At 41.6% G+C, this 23,060-nt stretch overlaps 1 protein-coding gene across 1 annotated transcript in view; it reads left to right on the plus strand.

Moving 5' to 3' along the window:
- Nucleotides 1-241: 241 nt before the first annotated feature.
- The window catches only part of LOC127530035 (uncharacterized), a 58,968-nt gene continuing 36,149 nt past the window's right edge, over nt 242-23,060 (plus strand). The window contains exon 1 of the mRNA XM_051935680.1: nt 242-362. Coding sequence (XP_051791640.1) covers nt 280-362 — 83 coding nt within the window. The 5' untranslated portion in view covers nt 242-279. The remainder of the gene's footprint in view (nt 363-23,060) is intronic.

Below are 23,060 nucleotides of genomic sequence, written 5' to 3' on the forward strand. Positions count from 1 at the left end.
TCGAATATATTGATCGGATTTAAACTTTAAGTCGGAGACTTGTAGATCGTCTAATTCCTGCTGCCATCAGGGAAAAGTAGTGTTTCATCCCAGTGAAGAGGTGTATCCGTAAGAAATAAAAGATTTGTTGTTTGGTGAAAGTGAAATCCACATACGCCTTCCCGCTTGGGTCACAGAGTTGCACAGATACACAGGAGATTTTAGAGAGAGAAGCGTTATTCTTCTTCTAGCACCTTCAACACCATCCAACCTCTGTTCCTTAGGGACAAGCTGACAGAGATGGGAGTAGATTCATACCTGGTGGCATTGATCGTGGACTATCTTACAGACAGACCTCAGTATGTGCGTCTCAGGAACTGCAGGTCTGACATTGTGGTCAGCAGCACAGGAGCGCCACAGAGGACTGTACTTTCTCCGGTCCTGTTCAGCCTATATACATCAGACTTCCAATACAACTCAGAGTCCTGCCACGTGCAAAAGTTCGCGGACGACACTGCTATGGTGGGCTGCATCAGGAGTGGGCAGGAGGAGAAGTATAGGAACCTAATCAAGGACTTTGTTAAATGGTGCGACTCAAACCTCCTACAACTGAACACCAGCAAAACCAAGGAGCTGGTGCTGGATTTTAGGAGGACCAGACCCCTCATGGACCCTGTGATCATCAGAGGTGACTGTGTGCAGAGGGTACAGACCTATAAATACCTGGGAGTGCAGCTGGATGATAAACTGGACTGCCAATACTGATGCTCTGTGCAAGAAAGGACAGAGCCAACTATACTTCACTAGAAGACTGGCGTCCTTCAACATCTGCAATAACATCTGAGCACCCTCTTCTACGCGGTGGTGTACTGGGGAGGCAGCATAAAGAAGGACGCCTCACGCCTGGACAAACTGGTGAGGAAGGCAGACTCTATTGTAGGCACGGAGCTGGACAGTCTGACATCCGTGGCAGAGCGACGGGCGCTGAGCAGACTCCTGTCAATCATGGAGAATCCACTGAACAGGATCATCTCCAGACTGAAGAGCAGCTTCAGCCACAGACTGCTGTCACCGTCCTGCTCCACTGACAGACTGAGGAGATCGCTCCTCACTCACACTATGCGACTCTTCAATTCCACCGGGGACAGTATACATTAAAATTATACAAAGTTATTGTCTGTCTGTATACCTGCATTGCTATCACTCTTTAATTTAATATTTTCTTTATCAGTATGCTGCTGCTGGAGTATGTGAATTTCCCCTTGGGATTAATAAAGTATCTATCTATCTATTCAGACACTTCAAACAAACACAAGTCTCTTTCAGGAGTGAATCGAGCTCGGTGTGTAGTCGGAGGGGACAGTTCCATCTCTCAATTAAAAGAATAGAAAATCTTCCTCTTCATAGGGGCTCGCCCCGGGAGCGGGACCCCCAACAAGAGCAGACGATGTCTGGGGGAGAAGAGAGACAAGGCAGTGGGACAAAAAGGACAGCTGCTGTACGGGGTTTAAAATGTTTGAAGCGCCGCACGAGATGCAGATCACACGGCACAGCAGCAGCAGCAAGCCAGCAGTTGATCGAGCAAAGAGGAGGTAAAAAATCAAAAAAAAACAAAACTGTATTAATTTCCCAAATCTATCACCATTTAAGAGGGGGTTTCAGAGGAGCAACCGCGTCTCCTTGGGGTGCATTCAGCCCCCTTCTTCACAACGCGAGCGGCAGAGATGCGAAGTGGCTGGCGTGTAGCGCAAGCCATTGTATGGCGAGCGAAGTGAGCATGGGGCACAGCCCCCGAGTCTAAATTAAAATAAAATTAATAACTGTTATTGAAAGAATATGCGTTATATTGAATACAGTATTTAATATTGTGTACACATTGTATAGCATGCAGCTGAGGCGCCTTCATGCTGGGAGGGCCGTGGCGAGGGAGCATATCCAGAGCATTACCTCCCCCGGCGCACTAGATGGCAGCCCCCCCTGGGTTGCAGCGGTGCCTCAGACTCCAGCAGGGCTTCATGGGAGTTGGAGTTTGGTGCAGCCCTGTTGGGATTTGTGGGCGCCGTCAGAGGGTGCTGCAGCAGGAGCTGCTGAGTCCTTTTGGGCAGTGCTTCCGTCAAAGGGGCACCTGGAGCACTCCCAGGTACAGTATAAAAGGAGCCAGCAACCACTACTCAGGGAGCCAGAGTTAGGAAGAGGAAGACAAAGCTTTGACCAGAGGAGTGGAAGAAAAGGAAGAGTACTGTTTGTGCATTGTGCTTATGAGACTGTGCTATACTTGTGGGAAATGGGGGAAAGTGTTTCCCATGAGATAAAAAAAGAAAATAAGAATCACGTGTGTGCCTTGAACTTGTGTCCTACGCCTGTCTGTGTCGGGTTCAGGTGGTGGTGCCAGCCTGGTGGACCACAACATTTATATTTCCATGATACAAAAAAATTCGGAAGGTTATTTAAATGAAATACGACTTCCGGTTGAGTCATTTTTCTCAAATTTCATAAATCATGATAAATATCTCTACAAAATTTGAATCATCTATCTGTAATTAGAACCATAGTTTACTTGAAAATTCGCAAAAGTATTCCGCTAAAATAGCACTTCCAGGTTGTGCGATTATTCTCAAATTTCACATCTACTTATTTTTCATCATTTCTAATATCCACACAAAATTTAAATCAGATATCTTTATTTATAGCCATAGTTCACTTGAAAAAAATCTGAAATGTGTTCAGGTAAAGTACCACTTCCGGTTGCCAGAAGTGGCCCAAACGTTGATAGAATTCCTTATTTTTGATATAAAGCAGGAGAACAAAATCTCACTGGACGAGGGCAATGTGTTTTCGAGTGATCGTGTTATCACGGCTAAGGGACTTAAATGAGGATAATTCCGAGCCAGACCGGGACGGGGCAGAGTGCACCGACTCTTTTCCTTGCTTTTCTGCAGATCGTTCACGGGAAATCCCACCTGGCCCTTATGACATCATTTCTGGTTCTGACCCTTCTGATGTCACTTCCGGGCCCAAGCCTATGGATGAAGACCCTCCTGGTTCCGGCCCCTCTGACATCACTTCAGGGTCCGAGCCTATGGATGAAGACCCTCCTGGTTCCGGCCCCTTTGAGGTCACTTCCGGGCCCAAGCCTATGGATGAAGACCCTCCTGGTTCCGGCCCCTCTGACATCATTTCGGGGTCCGAGCCTATGAATAAAGACCCTCCTGGTTCCGGCCCCTTTGAGGTCACTTTCTATACTGACCTTTAAAAGCTGCCACCTTTCCTCAGTCCCCTCAGTTCTGTTCTGGACTCCAATCTGTACACATCAGTGCAAACCTTTAAACCATTTTGCAGCCAGGGAATAATATACGGGTGGCTGCCCCAAACCTTGCTGTGGCTTTTAAAGATTCTTGTAACACTGTTAACATACAGACCAACAGACATCATTTCAAAAATTGGATTTTCGGACTCGGGAGGGTCTAAAACATCACGATTCATCAAAATCTCGAGGTCCAATTTTTAAACGATTCCTATACTTTCTCTATACTTGTGTATACAAGAGAGTAAAAATGGCAGCTAGGAAAGACTGGATATTGCAAAGTTGTAATAAATGGCTGACTAATAGGGTACAGTGATTGAAGAAAAGAAACTTTTAAAATAAAACTGTATGACCTTCTAATGGAGACGACAGACTGAGAAAGATCGATGGATGGATGGATGGATGGAAAGGTTTGTGCTCCAGTAAATTAGTACCAGAGGCCACAGGATTACAATAAGTCAAGTATTATTTGCAATTTCCTGGTACTGAGCGGCTCATTACTTACAAAATAAACAGAATAAATACGAAGTGCTAGCTTTAAATATTTGCTGTCACTCATCATATACTCCGTTCATTTTCCCATTAATTCACTCCAGCGTCCTGTAACAGGATTCATTTTCCGAGGTTCACCCTGAAGTAAGTCGCTCCTCTGCTGGGATTCAAATTCACATGCTCACCCCTCATCTCCCTGCCTGCAGGGCATAAATGGAAATCGTTCATCCACTCGAGCTGCAAGGGATTTTCCTTTCAGTTCATTCAACAAGACACCTCGAGCTCCGGAGTTCACCAGAAGTCCCATTACTATTACATGCCAGCAACCATCAGAATAAAGCAGGAGCTCATCCTGGGTAGCGTCGCGTATGGACGTCACAGAGTCAGAAGTAAGCACTACCTCCCCCGGGACACGAGGGTGCACTGTCATTGAGTGTCTGGTCTCTTTTCCCACCCACAGCTTTGAGAAGACGCCCCCATGACGGTAGCTGACTCCAGCCCTTCTGGTCCAGCGATTATAAGAGAAGGGTGCTCCCTGAAGGAGGTGTCTCATTTGGGGATAAGTAAAACCCGCCAACCTGAAGCCTGACTGCTCTTCAGAACCAAAAGCAGAGGCCATTTTTGTTCTGTTTTGCATTATCGTTATTGTTTTACTAAACAAGGTGACCTGCTTGGCACCCCAATATTTCACTTGGACTTGTTATCAACCAAGAGGACTACACAATAGACTCTAAATTCATCCTGTGGTGTTCTGTTGGGCATGCAGTATGGTGTAGTGCACCAAGTCAGGTCAGGTCAGGTCAGGTCAGGTTGGGGAGCCTGCACTGGTACAGAGCGTTGGCACACCACCACATGATGAAACAGCTCAGGATCCTGGTTGGCAACCACCCATGCAGACACACGGTCCAGTCCCAAACATCTATCTGCTGCAGCCAGGTGTTACATGGGCGTTACATTGGCCTGGTCCAGTCACTCGGGCCCTCAACAATGAGGGTTCTGTGAGCTGATCACCCTTGGGGAATCTCACCTCATGGCTGTAGTGCTGTAACTGACGCTCCTTCACAATGTGCCTCATTCAGGACTCTGTGAGCAACACAAAGTCAAACCAGCAGCACCCAAGGATTATCAAAAGACACACATGAAGGAGTCCAGTCTTCATCTCAGATCACTGGATAGCGTCCATGTCTCACAAACAGGAAACACCAGGACTGTACTAAGACTTCACCATGGATCGCTTTGCTTATTCATGACTTGTGCTCTTCAGAGCTTTGTGTATTGCAGAAGTCAGGTTAGGTCAGGATGAGGAGCCTGCAGTGGTACAGCACGTCGCCGCACCCACCACACAACGAAACAGCTAGGGATCCCGGTTGGCAACTCCCCCAGACAGACACGCGATCCAGTCCTACCCTCCAGAAATGATCCTCTATCTGCCGCAGTCAGGTGTTACATGGGCACCCCCTTGGCCTGGTCCAGTCACTCGGGTTCTCAACAATGAGGGTCCTGTGAGCTGATCGCCCTCAGGGAATTGCGCCACAGTGCTGTAACTGATGCTCCCTCACACAATGTGCCTCATTCAGAACCCTGTGAGGAACACAAAGTGAAACCAGCGGGACCCAAGGACCCTCTGAAGAGACATACATGAAGGAGTCCAGTCTTCATCTCAGGTCACTGGATAGCGTCCATGTCTCACAAACAAGGAGCACCAGGACTCTAAAGACTTGGACATTCGTCCTTTTGAAGATATCAGGAGCGCCACACACCCCTTCCCAGCAACCTCAGGACCCCCCATGTTCTCCCAATCTATCTACTGACTTCATAGGAAGAGTCACCAGAGACATGACTGTCACTGCCAAGGTAAGTAAACCTCTCGATGAGGTCGTCACTCTCTCCGCAGACAGACAAACTGCTGATGGCTGTGCCCGAGTGGTTATTAAAGGCCTGGATGTTGGTTTTTATCAGGACCCTCAAAAGCCCAGACCCTCAGACCCCTCGCTCAGTGTCTCAAGAGCCCCCATCAGACCCTCCATTGACTCCATGAAGACAAACAAAGTCAACATCAGTGAATCTGTCTTCACTGATGGATGCCCTACAGCCACTGGACCCCACAACACAATTCAGATCCCACTTTAGTGTGTGAGTCGTATGACTTGCCAAAACTGTAGGAGTTACTGGGAATGTGTTGTAAGGTGACCAGCTTTGGTTAAAGGCCTTGACCAGATGTACAGTAATAAAAATTTGAATCAATCAGCAATTAGATATTGGTCTGCTGGTGCATTGCTTAGATATTTATAGACACAGACAGCTCTTTATTTGATGCATGAGCACATTTAGCTGTTTACAGAAGCCGTCACGTGCGTGTGCATAGGGGACAGCGTAAGGGCTCTGGCGATGGTAATTACCCGCCATTCCGGGGGCTGGCGCTGCGTTCTAATGCCTGCTTTTCTTCCTCCCTCTGCAGACCTAATGACTGTCAGCTGTAACATCTCTGACATCACTTCCTGAGTCTGATGGCCTGGACCCGCCTCTTCCTGCCCGGAGGACACATGACCAGAAGTTCAGCCATTTTCAGTTCAGTTCACTGTGGAACTCGTGTCTGAAAAGTCTTGTTTTTCTGCGTTTCAGTTATACGGGGTCACCAGGTGGTGTCCCAACTCTCTTTTACGTGGTCTGTTCAATCTCTTACAAAGCTCAATAAATAAATATTATAATGATGATCGACAACCCACCTCAAACACACACCAGAATTACTGAAATGAAAGGACAACTTCTGTCTTAGCCAAAGATGACAAGAACAGTCACAGCCCCAGCGAGGCACCATAAAGGAATATCGGCGTTTGTATAAAGGAGCCTCAGCAACATCTCTTTACACATCGTGACACTGGAGGGCGCTGTCGCTCCTCTAACCCGACATACAGATGTCCAGGACACCTGGTAAAAGTACTAAAAGGTATCTTCATTCCATTTCTCTCTTATAAATAGTGCTCTCTAAGCACCCCAGCCACCATACACAGGCAAGTAATAATAATTACAATAAGAAGTACAATAATTACACGCAATTCTCTCCCCTACACCTCCCAGCATGCTCTGTCTTCTACATCCCAACTCCGGCTCGCTTGCTGGGTTCCAAACAGTCCTTTATATAGTCCTTGGCCAGGAAGTGCTTCGTTCCTCCTGTCCCCGTGACTTGCCAGCACTTCCGGGTCAGATGGAGAACTTGCATTTCCTTCAGCCCGGAAGTACTTTGGGACATCCGTCCCCGTGACTTTGGAGTACTTCTGGGCTATGTAGAAAGTAGAAACTCCCAGGTCTCCCTGCAGCGTCTGCTGGCGGTACCCAGCAGGGCTGTGTTGCCGAACTCCATGTCCCATAGTGCACTGTGGGAATCTGGGACACCACTACAGTCTAGGGGAGCTGCCATCTGTCTGTCTATCTATTGTGAGTGCCTTGCTGGATGGTCTGGTGTCCTGACCGGGGTGGAAGCTGGTTGAAAGCGAGCACAGAAAGGCAGTGGGGGCCTACTTCCAGGGGCTATGTTCTTCACCTTCACACACAATGGTGGTATCCCACTAATGGAACTCCCATATGGATACACACAGGGTGAAGTTGGGAATTGTAGGAGTTCTTGGGTGCCACCAGATGGAGCTGCAGGGGAATATTATACCTTCTTTGAAGGGCTTCTGCAGTAATCTGTGGTACTGTAAGCACTCCTGGGGCTAACATTAAAGAAGCCCATTTTACTGCCTCAATAGCAGGAGTCAGGAGGAGGTGGATGTGACAGTCAGGGAGGAGTGGAAGGGGAGGAGAATGTATTGTTGTACTGTGCAGTCTGGAGAAGAGATGAGAGCCTGTTAGGTTATACTTTAAAATAAGAACATCTGGTGTTTGAACTCAGCACTGTGATTGTGTGTCTGGAGTTAGGGGCTCTGATATGCCCCTGGTGGTCTCGCTGTCTATCTCTCTACCTGTTATATAGTGCCTTTCATATCTATCTGCTATCTTTATTTATATAGTGCCTTTTACATCTATCTAGCTCTCTATTATATAGTACCTTTCACATCTATCTAGCTATCTTTCTTTATATATTGCTTTTCACATCTATCTAGCTATCTATTATATAGTGCCTTTCATATCTGTCTATATATATTTCTTTATATAGTGCCTTTCATATCTATCTAGCTATCTTTCTTTATATAGTGCCTTTCATATCTATCTGCTATCTTTATTTATATAGTGCCTTTCATATCTATCTAGCAATCTTTAATATAGTGCCATTCACATCTATCTAGCTATCTTTTATATAGTCCCTTTCATATCTAGCTATCTGTATATCTTTCTTTATATAGTCCCTTTCATATCTATCTAGCTATCTTTCTTTATATATTGCCTTTCACATCTATCTAGCTATCTATTATATAGTGCCTTTCATATCTATCTAGCTATCTTTCTTTATATAGTGCTTTTCATATCTATCTGCTATCTTTATTTATATAGTGCCTTTCATATCTATATAGCAATCTATTATATAGTGCCTTTTACATCTATCTAGCTATCTATCTATATATAGTCCCTTTCATATCTATCTAGCTATCTTTCTTTATATATTGCCTTTCACATATATCTAGCTATCTATTATATAGTGCCTTTCATATCTGTATATCTTTCTTTATATAGTGCTTTTCATATCTATCTGCTATCTTTATTTATATAGTGCCTTTCATATCTATCTAGCAATATTTTATATAGTGCCTTTCACATCTATCTAGCTATCTTTCTTTATATAGTTCCTTTCATATATATCTTGCTATCTTTCTTTATATATTGCCTTTCACATCTATCTAGCTATTATATAGTGCTTTTCATATCCATCTATCTATTATATAGTGCCTTTCTTATCTATCTATATATCTTTCTTTATATAGTGCCTTTCATATATATCTAGCTATCTTTCTTTATATAGTGCCTTTCATGTCTTTTCTTATATAGTGCCTTTCATATCTATCTATATATCTTTCTTTATATAGTGCCTTTCATATTTAGCTATCTTTTTTATATAGTGTCTTTCACATCTATCTAGCTATCTTTTATATAGTCCCTTTCATATCTAGCTATCTATTATATAATGCCTTTCATATCTATTTATATATCTTTCTTTATATAGTGCATTTCATATCCATCTAGCTATCTATTATATAGGGTTAGGCATTAGGGTTGGGGCTAGGGTTAGGTTTAGGTTTAGGGCTAGTGCCTTTCACACCTATCTATATATATTTTTCTCTTTTTCTACAGATAATCCAAGGATCTGGAATGAGGAGGAGAGACTGAAGGTGGTGAGCCCACCCAGAGATGTGGGTCTGATTGTGGAGGCCCGTAGGTCTTTCTCATATGTGAAGCAAGAAATCAAAAGGTGAACTCTCCCTTGAATTCGCTAGAATTTACTCCTTCAAATATTCCATCATGGCAGTCATACAACAGCCAAGGACATTGCTGGTGTGGCTTGCAGATGTGAAAGTATGGCTAGCGATAAAACCAAGACAACAGATATAACTGATGAAGGAGCCATGTTAGCACCTATTAAAAAGAAGAGTAAACACGAAAGAGCTTGTGCACTGAGCAGGAAAATAATGCTTACAGCTGTCATTTTAAATTGTGACCGTCACAATACTCTCCCTCTCCATTACCCAACACCCCCGTGTTTTGTGTACTTAATTCTCTAGAGTAACATCTGCAGGAGCAGATCAATAGGCTTCTACCATCCAAGTGCACCATTACGGCGCCCAGTTTCATGCTGGCTGAGTAACTCGTTTTTCATTTTTCACATCCTGACACACACATGCAGACATCACGTCGTGTTCACAGACACCACAAACACGTAAATCTGTTGAAAACCAAGCTTGGACTTTCGAGTAACAGTAAAAGGTGCGATTATAACGAAAAGGATTTTATCCAAGCTACACTTTACAGGCTTGTCTTTATTCTGTTACTTTAGCTTGAGTGTGAAATGAAGGTAAGTAAGTGAGAAATTCTCTTTTATTTTACACCATCAGGTAAGAACTCCTAATAAATCCGACTGCTGGAAACTACCAGGTGGCTGCAGTCATCAGCTAAAAGGCGGGGCCAAATATAAATGACACTTGGAAGGTGTGGTCAAAGGCGGGGTCATCAACATGGCAGTTGTATGGTTCATGTCTGTTTGTCTGTCTTGTATTTCCTTGAGTTTAGACGTATAGAACTAGCTAATCCCACAATAGAAATAAGTGAGGTTCCCCACTCGACTGTTAGTTCACAGATCAACGTTAATCCCAGTAACGATCATTAGTTTTAGTACCCCAGACGACAAGGACAAGCACACACACACTCCCTAATGTCAAGATCGGCGCTCCAAAATGGCATGCGAATACAAAAAAAGAAAAAAACAACCCACATTTTTGTAATATGACCAAACACAATGAGATGCATAATGCCATGCGTAGAATTCGCACTATAATATGACGTAAGCACAAAAGTGGAAATGTGCGTACGCACAAAAAAATCCAGATGCATAAATCTGTGTGAACGCCAGCTTCCACGTTCTACCGCTCCATAAATCCCAGTCAGAATGAAAAGTAACGCACGTGCACGCGCCTGCTGTCCCGCCCCAACTCCTCCCAGAATTACGTCTCTTTGAATATGCAAATCGATATAAATAGCCCTTAAGCTCAGCCTTCTGTTAAAAGACAACGGGAAAAGCACAGGGTGAAATAGAAGAATTTCAGCAAATACCAAGTGGGGGCAAAGAAAAACGTACTATTTGTTGGTTTAAACAGTGATATGATCAACAAAAGGAAGCTGATCGAGTGACATAGCGTGTCAGAGAAACTCGAAAGCTCAAGTTCACAAAGTCGCACAGTGCCCGAAATAAAAAAAGAAGTTGTCAGATATCAAAGTCGCTGTGAAAAGGCGAGTCGTAGCCCACCGTCTGAGTGTCGTATGAAAGCTTATTAGGGTACAGAGAAAAAAAAAATAGGCACACAATGGGAAAAAAAGCACGAAATGTCAACTTTAATCTCGAAATTTCCACTTTAATCACGTAGTTTATTTTGTCATTAAATTAGAACATCATAAACTTCATCTTAAAATCGTTTCATTTACTAGTTTCTCAAATCCCATCGTAACTAAAGCAGCACATTAAATGCTTTGCTTTCTATGTGATCTTCTTTGTGCTCTGTGTGTGTGAATCACTATGTGCTTCTTAAATGGGTTTTCTCTTCCTCCGACCGGACACAGAATCCATAACATTTGCGATATTACAGCTCTCTAAATAATTAAAATACTGAGAAGTATACGTGATACCATTTTCATGAGGATAGGAGTTAAAGCACGTTATTAAACATGGGAACATGGATGTGCAGTGATTGTTCACACCTCACGCATTTAAATCAGTGTGTGTTCATCACGTACGGTTTCATTTAATAAAAAAACAGACTGGAAATTATACATTTTAGGGCTTCAGATCATTTTGATGATATCCTTGGAAAAGAAAAAATTCTACAATATAAGAACTTTACATTGGGCAGACTAACAAACCATAAAATTGGCAAGGATTGGCTTCTAATTAAGTTATTGGGTTGGAATGAAAACCTGCAGCCACTGCGGCCCTCCAGGACCATCACTGCCCACCCCTGTCTTAGACCGACCTCGACAACAACCACATCTGAGCCAATAATCTGTTCTGCTCAATTGACTCAAAATGCTGCTGGTCTGAGATTTAAAAAATGGATGAGCTGCCAGTTCACAAAGACTAAATATGTAATCATCGGCGCTTGGTAAACGGACTCAGTGAAGCAAACATTGAAGCAGATTATTGGCAGAGTTATTTTCTTCTAAATCATCTTTAAATAGCTCTCACTAATGCTTCCAAGCCCCCCTCCCCACCTCCTTCTTTTCACACACAGATGGGTCACTGCTGAAGTAGCAGATCCTGGGTATGCGGCCTACACAAACAGCAAACCCGTGGACAGGCCTCCTGGAGAAGCCGTGAATTTGTTTTTAGTCACTGGGGAGATGAAACCTTGTCATGTTGAAACAGACATCATATGAATGTTCATCCAGCCAATCTCAGAAACCAACATGTGCGTTTATTTATTGACTCGATTAGGAGCATCCGTCTTTAGAAGCATCGCTTTAGGTTGGATATATGAAGGAGGTGCAACCCAACTTGGTGCAGGTTCACAGCATAATTACAAATAGGCCATTTTAGAGTCCCCTTTGGAACAATTAGAAATTGGACAAACTTGAGGAAACCATTTAGTCCATCAAGCTCATTTTCTTGAGAACTTTTAAGAGTTGTCCTGAAGCCACTCCAGTAAGCTTCAAGTCATTGAACCATAACCCTAAGTCTGAGGTGGCTTGCACTCTGGACCACAACATGTTATTACCACGCTTATTTTAACTTCACCTGTTTGTTGTCTGGTACAAATCTTGTAATCGATAATTAACCCACATCCTATTGTCCAAAGGACTTGAAATTTTGCAAACTCACTCACTTCCAATGACAATACACGAATCAATAATCAGTTTCATTAATTGATCAATTAATCCATGTTAATCAAGAAATGAAATTTTCATATGAAGAATAGTTCGAGATTTCACCAATAGATGGCGCTAGTGACGGATAGCAATATTAAAGGAAGTGTTAAAATATTGATTACAAAATGACACAAAAACAAATCCAAGACTAAAAAGTTGAAAATTATATATAAATACTTTTTAAAAACCACACTTATATTAAGTTAAAAAGTAAATTAAAAATTAAAAAACAAAGTATCTCATACATCACTGGGCGCTTTTCAATCAACCAACAATCAAAAAGCGCCCACACTTCTTTTACGAGTGATGTATGAGATACTTTTTTTTTTTAATTTTTAATTTACTTTTTAACTTAACATAAGTGTGGTTTTTAAAAAGAACACATATTTTATATATATATATATATATATATATATATATATATATATATATATATATATATATATATATACACACACACATATTGGCAGCCCCAGAGCTGGGCGGGATTTCCCTAGAATGGTCTGCAAAAGGTCGAGAGGGAGAATTAGTGCACTTTGCCACCCCCTGGTCCGGCGTGGTATTACATGTACTCAAGCCCTTTAGTTGTGTGTGATTTTATATATATATATTATATACAGTAATCCCTCCTCCATCGCGGGGGTTGCGTTCCAGAGGCACCCGCGAAATAAGAAAATCCGCGAAGTAGAAACCATATGTTTATATGGTTATTTTTATATTGTCATGCTTGGGTCACAGATTTGCGCAGAAACACAGGAGGTTGTAGAGAGACAGGAACGTTATTCAAACACTGCAAACAAACATTTGTCTCTTTTTCAAAAGTTTAAACTGTGCTCCATGACAAGACAGAGATGACAGTTCCGTCTCACAATTAAAAGAATGCAAACATATTTTCCTCTTCAAAGGAGTGCGTGTCAGGAGCACAGGCTGTCAGAGAGATAGAGAGAAAAGCAAACAAATCAATAGGGCTGTTTGGCTTTTAAGTATGCGAAGCACCGCGGCACAAAGCTGTTGAAGGCGGCAGCTCACACCCCCTCCGTCAGGAGCAGGGAGAGAGAGAGAGAGAGAGAGAGAGAGAGAGAGAGAGAGAGAGAGAGAGAGAGAGAGAGAGAGAGAGAGACAGAGAAAAACAAACAATCAAAAATCAATACGTGCCCTTCGTGCTTTTAAGTATGCGAAGCACCGTTCAGCATGTCATTTCAGGAAGCAGCTGCACAAAAGATAGCAACGTGAAGATAATCTTTCAGCATTTTTAGACGAGCGTCCGTATCGTCTAGGTGTGCGAAAAGCCCCCCTGCTCAATCCCCCTACGTCAGGATCAGAGAAAGTCAGCGCAAGAGAAAGACAAATGTAAGTTGGGTAGCTTCTCAGCCATCTGCCAATAGCGTCCCTTGTATGAAATCAACTGGGCAAACCAACTGAGGAAGCATGTACCAGAAATTAAAAGACCCATTGTCCGCAGAAACCCGCGAAGCAGCGAAAAATCCGTGATATATATTTAAATATGCTTACATATAAAATCCGCGATGGAGTGAAGCCGCGAAAGGCGAAGCGCGATATAGCGAGGGATCACTGTATATATTTTTTTTTTTATTTAGAACATGAGAACAATCTGGATGAGAACGGGCCATTCAGCCCAACAAAACTCTCCACTCCTCTTCACTTAATTCTTCCACAATAACATCAAGTTGAGTTTTGAAGGTCCCTAAAGTCCTCCTGTCTACCACACATCTTGATCACTCATTCCAAGTGTCTCTGGTTCTCTGTGTGAACAAAAACGTCCTGTTTGTGTGAAATGTTGACAGGTGTCACACGCGTGTGATTGGGAGGCAGCCAAAAGGCCTGAATAATAGTAATACCAAGCCAGACCAGGGGGTGGCGAGCTGTACTGACTTTCTCGATCTTCTGCAGACCATCCACGGGAAATCCTGCTCACATCCGACGCCTATAATGACATCACTTCCATTTCCGGCGTCGTTGATGATGTCACTTACGGTCCCACCGAAGACATCACTTCCGGTTCCAGTGTCATTGATGACATCAATTCTGGTCCTGATGACATCATTTCTGGTTCAGATGATGTCACTTCCTATCTCTTCCTTTAAAGCCGCCACATTCTCATCCTAAAATCAGTTCTGTTTTGGACTCTGTTCTATGAACAACTCAAACATTTGCAGCCAGGGCATAATATACGGGTGGCTGCTCCAAACTTTTTTTTTGATGTCTCTGGCTCCTTTATATGACAAAGGTAAATACAAATTAACTCATATCAGGTGATTCTTAGGCAGATACTACCTACAAGTTATCTCAAACTATCTCCAGGGCTGTAGCTCCAAATAGGAGTGTATTTATGGGCATCACATGCACATGGAGGACAGTGGGTGTCTGTAATAAGAAAGAACATCAGAACAATCTGGATGAGGGCAGGCCATGCAGCCCAACAGTGTTCATCAGTCCCATCCACTTAAATCTTCCAAAAAACATCAAGTCGAGTTTTGAAGGACTCTAAAGTACAACTGTCCACCACACTACTTGGTCTGTGGTTCTCTCCGAGAAGAAATACTTCCTAATGATTGTGTGAAATGTACCCTTCACAAGTTTCCAACTGTGCTCCCGTGTTCCTGATGAACTAATTTTAATGTCATAGTCTCGATCCACTGGACTAATTCCCTTCAGAATTTTGAAGACTTCACTCAGGTCTCCTCTTCATCTTCTGTAAAGGCTCAACTCTTTTATTCTTTCCTCATAACTCATCCCCTGTAGCCCTGAATCAGCCTAGTGGCTCTTCTCTGGACTTTCTCTAGTGCTGTTATGTCTGGTGGGCCCAAAACTGCACCCATGACTCCAGATGAGGCCTCACCAGTGTGTTATAAAGCTTGAGCAGAACCTCCTGTGACTTGTACTGCACACAACAAGGCGCTATATAACCTGACATTCTGTTAGCATTCTTAATAGCTTCTGAATGTTCTCTGCCAGTTGATAGTCTCGAGTCCAATACGACTCCTCAATCCTTTTCATAAGGTGGACTCTTGATTTTCCGACCGTCCATTGCGTATTCAAATCTCACCTTTTCACTTCCTACATGAAATTATTTCCATTTTCTGACATTAAACTTTCATCATCCACAAATCTGCCCAAGCTGGTCTGCTGTCCAAGTCCCTCTGTGATGGTTCAATGACTTCTCAATTATCTGCTAATCCACCTATTTTGGAATCATCTGCAAACTTCACCAGCTTGTTACTTATATTCCTATCTAAATCATTTATTTATATTAAAAACAGCAGTGGCCCCTGCTGGTCACCACTCTTAACGTCGGCCAATTCTGATGAGGTTCCTCACACCATCACCTTCTGCTTCCTGTGTCCGAGTCAATTCTGCACCCATTTACACCCCACACCCTGCACTTCCACTTCTTTTAGTTTGATGCCCACTCTCTCATGTGGCACCTCATCAAATGCTTTCTGAATGTCCAGATAAATTTCTGCTGATTTGAAGGTCCCAATGAGCACAGTGACCTCCATCATCCGTAAGTGGAAGAAGTTCGAAACCACCAGGACTCTTCCTAGAGCTGGCCGGCCATCTAAAATGAGCGATTGGGGGAGAAGGGCCTTATTCAGGGAGGTGACCAAGAACCCGATGGTCACTCTTGTCAGAGCTCCAGAGGTCCTCTGTGGAGAGGAGAACCTACCAGAAGGACAACCATCTCTGCAGTAATCCACCAATCAGGCCTGTATGGTAGAGTGGCCAGACGGAAGCCACTCCTTAGTAAAAGGCACATGGCAGCCCGCCTGGAGTTTGCCAAAAGCCACCTGATGGACTCTCAGACCATGAGAAAGAAAATTCTCTGGTCTGATGAGACAAAGATTGAACTCTTTGGTGTGAATACCAGGTGTCACGTTTGGAGGAAACCAGGCACCGCTCATCACCAGGCCAATACCATCTCTACAGTGAAGTATGGTGGTGGCAGCATCATGCTGTGGGGAACTGTGAGACTAGTCAGGATAAAGGGAAAGATGACTGCAGCAATGTACAGAGACATCCTGGATGAAAACCTGCTCCAGAGCGCTCTTGACCTCAGACTGGGGCGACGGTTCATCTTTCAGCAGGACAACGACCCTTAGCACACAGCCAAGATATCAAAGGAGTGGCTTCAGGACAACTCTGTGAATGTCCTTGAGTGGCCCAGCCAGAGCCCAGACTTGAATCCGATTGAACATCTCTGGAGAGATCTTAAAATGGCTGTGCACCGACGCTTCCCATCCAACCTGATGGAGCTTGAGAGGTGCTGCAATTGGAATGGGCCAAACTGGCCAAGGATAGGTGTGCCAAGCTTGTGGCATCATATTCAAAAAGACTTGAGGCTGGAATAAGGCTAAAATATATATATATTTTTAAAGATTTTTAAGCACAAAAATAGTTAATTATACCATAGAATGCACAGTATAATAGTAAACTAAATGTAAAAACATTGAATAACAGCAAAAACTAACACTGCAAGACTTCACACTACAGCCTTACGAACCGCTTGCTGTAAACAATTTTTTTTTTTTTAACGAGTTTTAAGCACAGGGAAAAAAATGAACATTTGAAAAATCCTTAATTTATACAAAAACTAACCAGAAACAATCAAGAAAACTAACCTTCATGAGTCGAGTTCTGGCATGAAGGAAGTGAACAGGAAGCTGAGTGGAGAGAAGATTACAGTTTTGAGGTATGATGCACGTCTGACCGAGGACAATGTACTGCACAGGGAGAGACTGAACACGTGTGGAAATCATCGGCATGTACAAACCGGAAGGGAAACTGGCTTGTTCGTCACCCGAGTGTGTCATCATGAACAGATGCAAAAGTTTGGTGAACGTTTTGGTCGTAACCCAATTTGTACGTGTTCAGAGACATTTGTGCCCCGAGGTTCCACTGTATAATTATAAAATGATAGATAGACAAATGTCATTTCTGTCAGTGCTTTTCATTGAAATCTCAAATCACCCAGAGAAATCTTATATGGAACCTTCTAAAAATAAATGTAAAACCTTATTCTTATCATCATCATTATCATTATTGACATCAGAAGTAGTACTAGTAGTTGTAGTATCCAAGAACAGAACTGATGTTAGCCACTGCTTACCGCCTCCAGTGGTGATACAGAAAAGTACCCATCTGCCATTCACTGACCCTGCTATCTAAATTTCAGGGTCATAGAGCCAGTAGTAACTGACAACATTCAATTTCAGACAGGGTGCCAGGCCATCACAGGACAAACACACACAAAGGGCTTATTAAACTGAGCAGTTCTGGGATATTGGACAATAACAAGAGCAGACAGAAAAAATAAATGGACAAGGGCAGAATGTGAAAAAAAAAAACACGTTTATAAGCTAATCCTTTAAATCTTTCTTGACAAAACATATCCTATCATAGATAGATAGATAGATAGATAGATAGATAGATAGATAGATAGATAGATAGATAGATAGATAGATAGATAGATAGATAGATAGATAGATAGATAGATAGATAGATAGATATGAAAGGCACTATATAACAGATAGATAGATAGATAGATAGATAGATAGATAGATAGATAGATAGATAGATAGATAGATAGATAGATAGATAGATAGATAGATAGATAGATAGATATGAAAGGCACTATATAACAGATAGATAGATAGATAGATAGATAGATAGATAGATAGATAGATAGATAGATAGATAGATAGATAGATAGATAGATAGATAGATAGATAGATAGATATGAAAGACACTATATAATAGATAGATAGATAGATAGATAGATAGATAGATAGATAGATAGATAGATAGATAGATAGATAGATAGATAGATAGATAGATAGATAGATAGATATGAAAGACACTATATAATAGATAGATAGATAGATAGATAGATAGATAGATAGATAGATAGATAGATAGATAGATAGATAGATAGATAGATAGATAGATAGATAGATAGATATGAAAGACACTATATAATAGATAGATAGATAGATAGATAGATAGATAGATAGATAGATAGATAGATAGATAGATATGAAAGACACTATATAATAGATAGATAGATAGATAGATAGATAGATAGATAGATAGATAGATAGATAGATAGATAGATAGATAGATAGATAGATATGAAAGGCACTATATAACAGATAGATAGATAGATAGATAGATAGATAGATAGATAGATAGATAGATAGATAGATAGATATGAAAGACACTATATAATAGATAGATAGATAGATAGATAGATAGATAGATAGATAGATAGATAGATAGATAGATAGATAGATAGATAGATATGAAAGACACTATATAATAGATAGATAGATAGATAGATAGATAGATAGATAGATAGATAGATATGAAAGACACTATATAATAGATAGATAGATAGATAGATAGATAGATAGATAGATAGATAGATAGATAGATAGATAGATAGATAGATAGATAGATAGATATGAAAGACACTATATAATAGATAGATAGATAGATAGATAGATAGATAGATAGATAGATATGAAAGACACTATATAATAGATAGATAGATAGATAGATAGATAGATAGATAGATAGATAGATAGATAGATAGATAGATAGATAGATATGAAAGACACTATATAATAGATAGATAGATAGATAGATAGATAGATAGATAGATAGATAGATAGATAGATAGATAGATAGATAGATATGAAAGACACTATATAATAGATAGATAGATAGATAGATAGATAGATAGATAGATAGATAGATAGATAGATAGATAGATATGAAAGGCACTATATAATAGATAGATAGATAGATAGATAGATAGATAGATAGATAGATAGATAGATAGATAGATAGATAGATAGATAGATAGATAGATAGATAGATGACTTTTGTCAGGGCTTTTTATTGACATCTCAAATTACCCAATTACATATTTAATGACCCTTCTAAAAATAAATGTAAAAACTTAATGATAACAATAATAATATTAAGCAACACACACTTGAAGATAACCATTGTGTACTGCCCCCAGTGGTGAAACTGAAGAATACCCATTCTCCTTTCAAAAACCCTGCTACCTTAATTGCAGGGTCACAGAGCAAACCCCAGTTGGCTTCACTCAACTACAGATAGGTTGCCAATCCCATAACAGGAGAAACAAATACAAAAGAGTCCTTTAGAGTCACTAAAGAAATCAAAATGAGACTGAAATAACAAAAGGACAAGGCAGAATGCATAAACATGATGATAATGAGCCATCAATAAATACATGAAAGCATAGATATATGGACTGATGTGAAAGTAAAAGAGATGATAGTCATTTTCATCGCATGCTTTGCAATGATGTCACAAATCTCCCAGTGCAATGTTAGATGGAACCTTCTTAAAGTAAATTCAAAACCTTCTTGATATTATTATTATTATTATTATTAATAAAATAAATAAATATAAATGATCAATGCCTAGTAAGGGTTGGACAGTCTTTTGGCTGTAGATTTTTAATTTTTTTCAGTTTCTCTTTTTTGTTTTAATTTTTCTGTTCTCCCCAGCTGACCATCTAATAATAAATAATAATAATTCATTACATTTATATAGCACTTTTCTCAGTACTCAAAGCGCTATCCACACAGGGAAAAACCGGGAAGCGAACCCACAATCTTCCACAGTCTCCTTACTGCAAAGCAGCAGCACTACCAGTGTGCCACCTGTGAGGACCATCTGACCATATCATGAGCCTCATCTTTGAGGACTTGTCTATAAGGACATTCCCTATCTACTACAGTCCTGACATGTCATGTTCTAACACACCTAATCCAGACCAGGGTCACAGGGGGTTGCCTGACCCTATCCAAGCTGGCACAAGGCACAAGGCAAGAACAGTCCCTGGACAGGATGTTGGTCCATGGCAGTGTGAATACACACACACATGTGCCAATTTCATGCCCCCAGTTCTCCTAACTAGCATTTCTTTAGACAGTTTGAGGAAAGCCACACAGACACAGAGAGAACTTGCAGACTCCACGCAGGGAGGACTCTGGATGAGAAACCTCAGCCTCCTTGATGTAAGGAAGCAGCGCTATCAATGGGCCAGCATGCCGCCTGTTATCTCCTAATTATATGTCAGCGCAAATTGATTTGTGCTTCCTGTGTAATTTATTCATTATTATTATTATTACCTATTTTTTTTTTTTCTTGTAACCATTTATTTAAAGTACTTTCGGCTACTCCCTGTAAATGCTATAGAAATAAATATTGCTGTTGTAATCTTCCAAAGGCCTACCAATAAACAGATCGAACTGTAAATGGCAGATCCTAAACAGACAAACTGCTGACATTTCAAAGTGCGCAGAGGTGACGAGCCCGCTGCCTTTTGGCCTTTCGTTTCATTTCACGTTCGTCTGCTTCCACGCGGCCGTGTTAATTGCACGATGTGCGCTCAAACACACAAATCAGCGGCGGGTCCCTGGTGGCCGCAGGGGTCACCGTCCGTGGTCCCTCTGATGAACCGACCGATCGCACATCTGTGGACTGCAAGTGGAGTGGGCGCGCTTGGCGTCCCCCAGTTCTGTCGCGTGTCCTCACACAGGAGGTCACTCGTTGCGCTGCGCTGCCTTCTTCTCCGCTCTGCAGTTCCACATCAGCTCGGTCCCTTTCCACAGTTTATTGAGTGTGACGTGCGCTCTGGGCGGTGTGCTGTCCTAAGGTCAGCGGTTCGGTGACTCGGGTGTGACCCTGAGTGTATCATTTAACTCGCCGGCGCTTCTAACGCTTTACAGCCTTGTATGTCTGAAGGCGTCAGCCCACTTTACAGTACGTAATAATCCTCACTTCCTTCAAGAGGAGACATATTTCACCAGCTCTATAAGACCTCGAGGTACTGGAAGCTGTCGGAATTTCTGGAGACGAATGAATGATCAGAAACAAACCACAAAGGCAGCAGCGCGGGGTGTGTGGGGTGACATTAGAAGAATGACGAGGTCGGTGAGACACCACGACCAGTGAGGTGTAAATCACGGGGAACGGGGGGCGTGTCCCCTACTGGCCGGGTGTCAAATGACACCGTTTAAGAGACGAATTGTTAACGGACCGAACCTTAATTGAGTAGGTCAGACTGTGCCGAAAGTGTCAATTACGGGGGTCTCATTTAAATCTGAAGAGCTGAAGGATTGTAATAAACTGCGCGAGCCCGACTGGAAACAACCGCCGGCTGACTCGCTCGCTTGCTTTTCACCGCTTATAGTTGATTTAATGCCGCTTGTGATTTTTTTTTCTTCTTGTTCAGCGTCATAATTCTTGGAATATCCTCCTTCCTCTCACATCAGGCAGCCTAATAAAGGCAATGTGCGTGTCTTTGGGAATTGGGAAGAAAATCCCTGGAAGGTAATAAACGCTTCAAATGAGGCAACAGCCGCGAAACGGACCCCGAGCTGCAATGTTGTCTTAACGATAATTAGCGTCCAGTGGCGCTCTGCTATTAACTAACAAACAGTCATAAAAGTATTCATTTTGAGCCCATTTTTAAACACAGAAATTTAATTAGTTTTTCTAAAAAAAAAAAAAAAACGGCAAGTCCTCAATTTGTAACGCGCTATACGTGACCGACACGTGACTTCACGTGCAATAAATATGGAGGGTGTGTAGATTTAATATTCTGTTATCGGCTCTATTAACATACAATTTAAATAGCCGTTATGTTTGCGTCTCATTAAAAATAATCTCTCTCTTTGAAGTTAATGGTATGCAGATAAAAGAAATGTCCATAGTGCACAGTCAGCAGAATACTGCTGTCCTGCCCTGCTCAATAATCGGCACAGAACTGATATATGGAGTTTATCATTTCTAGGGAAGACGAACGGAGAAAGAATTCGAAATGTCTTAAGGCTGAATCGCGTCACTCGGTGTCCTCCACTCGGCCTGCTTGAAGACGCCGTTCCGACAGTGCTAGCCTGCTCCCTAGCGGACATGTGAGGGATAGCGAGCGGTCATTTCGGAAAACCGTACTTGGTTGCGGGGTGGAAGAGCAATTAAAATACCGCTGATAAACGGAATTGCAGTTTGAATATCACAATTTAAATATAAACACACACACATATTGTATATATATATATATATACACACATATTTATATATTATATTATATACAGTATTATATATATATATGAAACGTAGTTTAACATCAGTTTATTCTTACTTTCATCATAATCACGCACGTAAATAATGAATGATTTCATTATTTTTGTTATGGGTTTATAGCTGCACTCTTTAAAATAAAGATGCCACCGTGAATCTTCAGAGCAGTGCTATAGGGGCACCATTTTTATTTATTTATTTTCCCAAAAGACCCATCCCACGTGATGTTTCCAAAAAGAATCTTGATTAAATTAGATCCGTAACACACTTGATAAATAATCATAAAAAGATAACAGATTTGTGAAATCCGAATGGCTCAAGATTTTAAAAGTACCCTCGCTGCATACAGTAACACAGGGCAAATTCAAATTTTCCTAATCTGTTAGTGCCCTGATAGGTAGCCTAGAATACATTTTAAAAATTCAGATTTTTTTCTACATATTAGGAAGTTTTCAAAACACAAAAAAAACAACTTCATATGCAAGGAACTCTACCCAGAAATAAATGGTGCTTTGTCAAGTAATAGTTCTACCAAGAATCACAAAAACCAGTGAAGAACCATAAAGAGACGTTA

This window comes from Erpetoichthys calabaricus, chromosome 13 (assembly GCF_900747795.2).
Source record: "Erpetoichthys calabaricus chromosome 13, fErpCal1.3, whole genome shotgun sequence".
NCBI lineage: Eukaryota > Metazoa > Chordata > Cladistia > Polypteriformes > Polypteridae > Erpetoichthys > Erpetoichthys calabaricus.